This window comes from Arachis duranensis, chromosome 7, assembly GCF_000817695.3.
Source record: "Arachis duranensis cultivar V14167 chromosome 7, aradu.V14167.gnm2.J7QH, whole genome shotgun sequence".
Classification (NCBI taxonomy): domain Eukaryota; kingdom Viridiplantae; phylum Streptophyta; class Magnoliopsida; order Fabales; family Fabaceae; genus Arachis; species Arachis duranensis.
Genome location: NC_029778.3, coordinates 73,143,160 through 73,148,601, shown reverse-complemented (window position 1 = coordinate 73,148,601; position 5,442 = coordinate 73,143,160). Strand labels below are relative to the sequence as shown.

General features: G+C 31.8%; 1 protein-coding gene across 2 annotated transcripts in view; it reads right to left on the bottom strand.

Annotated features, from left to right (window-relative positions):
* Nucleotides 1–3,036: 3,036 nt before the first annotated feature.
* The window catches only part of LOC107459935 (F-box/FBD/LRR-repeat protein At3g14710), a 3,581-nt gene continuing 1,175 nt past the window's right edge, over nucleotides 3,037–5,442 (bottom strand). Inside the window, exons 2-4 of one of the 2 annotated variants that reach the window (XM_016078249.3) lie at nucleotides 4,441–5,413; nucleotides 3,662–3,805; nucleotides 3,037–3,396 (exon numbers count right to left, since the gene is read on the bottom strand). In XM_016078249.3, coding sequence (XP_015933735.1) covers nucleotides 3,079–3,396; nucleotides 3,662–3,805; nucleotides 4,441–5,391 — 1,413 coding nt within the window. In that variant the 5' untranslated portion in view covers nucleotides 5,392–5,413 and the 3' untranslated portion in view covers nucleotides 3,037–3,078. The remainder of the gene's footprint in view (nucleotides 3,397–3,661; nucleotides 3,806–4,440; nucleotides 5,414–5,442) is intronic. The other variant, XM_016078248.3, reaches the window with a different exon arrangement.

Genomic DNA, 5,442 nt, shown 5'->3' with positions numbered 1-5,442 from the left:
ATGATGATGCTAGTGCTGCTTATGATGCTATTACATCCTTTGAATTTGTCTTCATTTTGTATTTGATGAGAATATTTTAGAAGTTAGTCATAATCTTTGCCAAACTTTAAAACAAAAAAAGACATATTGAATGCTGTATCTCTATTTTCTACTACCAAGACGTTAATCCAAAGAATGAGAGAATCGAGTTGGAAGACTTTCATAAAAGAAGTTACATTATTTTGCGAAAATCATGAAGTTGAAGTTCCTAATATGAATGCATTGCATATTCTTAAAAGAGGTCAAACTTGTAAAATTGTTTACCAGATTTTAGTGGATCAGCATTATCGTGTTAATTTATTTTTTGCTATAATTAACATGCAATTGCAAGAGTTTAATAAAAAATTAGAATTGATTTTAAGTTCAACTTTAAATTCTAGAGATAATTATAAGTTCTTCAATGTCGAGAAATAAAGTATGTGAATCAGTAGAACAGCATTATCCAAATGGCTTCATGTTCCTGCTGGTGTTGAATTGAGTAACTTGTGCACAATCTCTGTGTTATGCCAAGGATTAATGAAGACAAGAAAGTCTTTCACATATCCTTTGATTGACCATTTGATTTACTTGGTATTAATTCTTCTTTTTTTAACTACTACAACTGTGAAATCTTTTTTAGCTATGAATATTGTGAATAATAGACTCAAAAATAAAATAGATGATGAATTTTTTTTGTTAATTTTCTTCTGATTTACATTTAAAAGAAGATTGCCAAAAAATTTGACGCATATTCTATCATCGATAAATTTTATGATATGAAAAATAGTCGTGTACCCCTTAATCATACAAAAAATCGTCAGTAAATGGTACACATATTTTTTGTAATGCATTTTAGATTATATAATTTTTATATAGACCTTGCTTTATATTATGCATATTTTTGGCCTCATACTAATTTTTCTGGATCCACCCTTGAACCAAAACAAATGCTACACAATCAGCAAAAGAGGCTCTTGCGTGAATGGACATACTAGAGATATAACCATTCATGTGCTTTGTGCTGTCAGTTTAATCTTTTGGAAGAAGTTGTGTTATAACATGGTATTAAGAGCCAATTTTTAAAATCTTCAACATCTTCCTTTATTCTTCTTTCTTTCTTTCTTTCTTTCTTTCTTTTCTATCCCGATCATATGTTAGTTCATTTTTTTCAATTATGACGCTCATACTTTTTCAGGCATCTTTGACTCTCAAGCTTGCTTTTTTTCAATTGCTAAAAAATTGGATGAAGATAATTTCAATAGATGAAAACATCATGCTTGAATTACCATTCAAACTCTAGGAATAGAATACCATTTGGATAGATCTAGGGCACTAACTTGGTTTGAATTAGTTTTCAAACCCACTTCTAATACAATAGCCAAAGCAATTGCTACACAATCAACAAAAGAGACTCTTGCATGAGTGGATATGGTAGAGATATAACCATTCATGTGACTCTTCCTAAATTTATGTTTTTAAGAGAATTGATTTCATAACATATATTAATGCAAAAAAAATGGTTTTAGAAAGGAGGTGGTGGTAGGAGTCTAGTCAAAGTTGGACAACACTGACCATCCCATCGATGGACAAATTAGCTATTGCCAACTGACCAAATTTGCTATTGCCAACTGACCAATTAATAGATTAATTGTCTGCCAACTAGCCAACCAACCAACCCTAACCAACTGCTAATCAAATAACCCCAAACGATACTGGTGTATACACCATGCTACTACCAACCGACAAAACCAGTGATCATCGACCAACCCTTGCCGAACTTCGACTAACCACTGATCATCCATTTGACTATTTATCCTTAGTTCTCGCTAGTATACACCAAACTCAACCGCTACCGACCAATAGAGCAACCAAGCAGCGACTGATAGATCCTACAACAAATGCCGGTGAAACAACTTCAACCAAATTTCAAAAGACGACGTAGGTAAACAGATCATTGACTAAATGATATCTAACTAACCTCGACAGGCCCAAACTTTCGCTAGCCAATCTTAGATGATCCCTTTAGCCGTGACTAGTGGTGGAAACAGGTCAGGTCAGGACAGGCTTTGTTCTTAACAGGTCTGTCCTGTCATGTAGTTACTTGGCCTGCAGCCTGTTATAGGCTCTTTATAAAGTACTAGGCTTGACCTGTTATTCAGTCTGGCCTGGCCTGAAGCCTGTTAAAAGGCCTGATAATTTTTTCTTTTACAAAAATAAAAATATTATTTAAAAAATTCAATTTTTATTAAAAATATTTATATGTAATATGTCATATTTAATATTTACAAGAATTTTTAATATTTTAAAGTATTTAAAATATACAAAAATATTTATAATAAAATATAATAAATTTAAAATATCTCATAATTTTGTTAATAATAAAAATTATTTATATATTTAATTATGTTTTAACAAGTCTAGGCAAACCTGACAGGCCAATAAGGCTAATTAGTGAACCTGTGCCTGGCCTATTAACATATTAAGACTACTAAAAGAGTCCGAACCTGTGCCTCTTTTATAATAGGTCAGGCCAAACACAAGTCAAGCTACAGTCCCCTGACAGGTCGTCTGGCCTTTTTCCACCCATAGCCGTGGCCCAAGTCAAAGTAGCGCAAAGCCACAAATGTTTTATTTTAAAAATGAACAATAAAAAATAAATTATTTTGTAATATTATTACTTTTTTTTATGACTATATAATAATATCAATGACATAGATAGTAGTTTTATTTAATTTTTTTTCAAATCAAATGGTTCCATTTTATTTTTTTTCTTGACAATTTATAATTCGACATTATTCCTACTAATTTACATCCAAATAAAAGGATAAAATGTTAATAAAACTCAACTTTTGATGTTATTTATATACTATTAAAATCATCCATCATGTATTTATGTACAAATAAATGTGTAATCTAATTTATTTTTAATATGTATCTTATATTTCAATGTGTATTTTATCCTAGTGGCTAATTTTGATGACTGATTTTAATGTACACCTATCATAGTTGATATATATATTACCAAATCAACCACTCATAACATATATACTTATACTATTTTTACAGGGGTCCTGAACATGTTGAGGAACCATTAACATCAGAAAATTCTATTATGGCACGGCTGCAACACTTTGGAAATGAAAAAATGTTATCCTTGACTTTCTCCATATCAATATCTGAATAGCGTAGCCAAAATGCTGCTGATATAATCATCCTCTCCAACACTGCTGCATTACCCATCACAAACTTAACAAGAGAAATTTCGTGTTCATGCACATTAAATCCATTAAACTGAAAAACTCTGAGGCTTGAAAGAAAGCAATGAGGCACTGATGATGCATAAGACATTGCATCTTTGTTTGAGTCATGAGATACTCCCTGAAAATTATGTAGGTACAATTTAGCCACAAATTCATCATTTACATTATATGCAACAAAAGCTTAAAAAAGAAACAATAGAATTTGAATTTTTTGTGTTGATTTTCTTTTGACCAGCATCACCCTTAAGATTCAACGAGCTTAACATCCTTGTTAGCACTTATAATGAATGAAGCCACTTATATTAATTGTGGTTCAAGAGAATAAAGTAATCACTTAATCCAACACTTTTCAATATTAAGCTAGCAAGAGTATATAGACTTACATTGAGTAAAACAAGAGTGTTAAGAATTGGGGAGTTGTGGAGTAATTTCGACAGGGCTTCATCGGTAACCTCGTTTAGTTGAAGATATGTCAGCCTTCCAAAGGTAGGAAGATGGGTAAATATGTCATTGGAATGCATAAGAACCTGTATGGCAAGGCGAAATTTGATCAAACAGCTAAAAAAAATTCCGAAGGGCAAAGCTGTTATTCATAGACACAGTAGTAGACAAAAAGCTTCACTTGCAATACATAATTACATGTAGCTTTGTTGCCAGAAAACATTTTTATGTCATTACCAAAAGTAGATCCTCTAAATTAGAAAAATCTATTTAGTGTGAATTTTCACCATCAATTGTTATGGTGAAAATCTACACTTCATATGTTGAAGTAGATTTTCCAACTAAGAATTCTCGGCAATTGCAAACAAATATCTATAAAAATGTTTTCTTTCAATTTAAAAATCTACTTGATCATTGTGGGATCTGTAGTAAGACCCACATTGTCAATTAACGGTAGAATTTACCCTTGACAGTTGGCATAATCAAGTGAATTTTTCAACTGAGATAATCAGCTTCTATTATATTCACATAAAAAATGTTATGTATATACAAAAAATCAATCACTATGTATTTGTATATAAATATATGTGTTGTTTAATTTATTTTTAATGATAATTTTGTGTTTTATCATGTATTCTATATGAGTGGCTAATTTAGTAACTGATTTTTAGTATACATGCAGGCATGATTGATATTTATATATCTTTAAAACCAAGTATACCTTATAAAATAATAACTTCAGTAGTTCCACTTGATGAATTTGACTGAGAAGCTTATGTGCTTGAAACCCTAAACTTTCCATCATGTCTTTTTTGTCTTCATCAACAACAATCACGACAGAAGCATCACAAACTGAGGATGAATCCAATAGAATGATATCTAGTTCAAGATCACCCTCATAAGAGAACTCTTTTAGACAAGGAGCAAAGATCTTGATGGAGGATTTACATGATTCATTAGAAATAGAAGAATAACAAAGTGCTAAGGAAAACTTTTCAAGCAGAGGTGCTTGAATACTAATACCCTGCATAGTTAACCACTCACATGCTCTAGCTTCAAACACTTTCAGAACTGGGAAATTAAGTACTATATCTTCTGAGAAAATGCATGAATCGCTCTCTAATCTGACCCCGGAGATGTTAAGGTTTCGAAGATTCGGAAAACAAGCACAGATTGGAACATTTAGAGTGCATCTAACTTTAAGGTCTAATTGTACTAGAGTGTCACATTTAAAGAAGGAATGTGACGAAAATTGAACTTTGCCAGCATACTGAATATGAAGCTTCTGGATTCTTCTATCTAAGACAGTGGAGATCCATTCACTAACTTGTTTTGAATCATAGCTATATCTTGTTAAACAAAGAGAGAAGTTAGTGATGCTTGAATTTGCTAGATGGTGAAGAAGTACTTTGTTCACAAAATTCACAAACTGTTCTTTCTTCAGAATCTTTCCATAACAAGGCAAACTGTCACTGAAACATAGAGAGGTGATGGATTTCCAAACATGAATCCACCTTTGAGATAACACACAAGTTTGAATTGCTTCTATGGTTGGAAGGAAAGAGAGGATTTGACCAAGTGTGCTTTCATGTAATGTGCTGATTATGTCTTTGGAATCAGTCACTTCTGTTTCTTTTATAACAATCTTCTGAGTTTGATTGCTTGAATCCATGATTATGAAGTACTACTACCTGCTACATGATATGTCAAGGTTCAACAATGG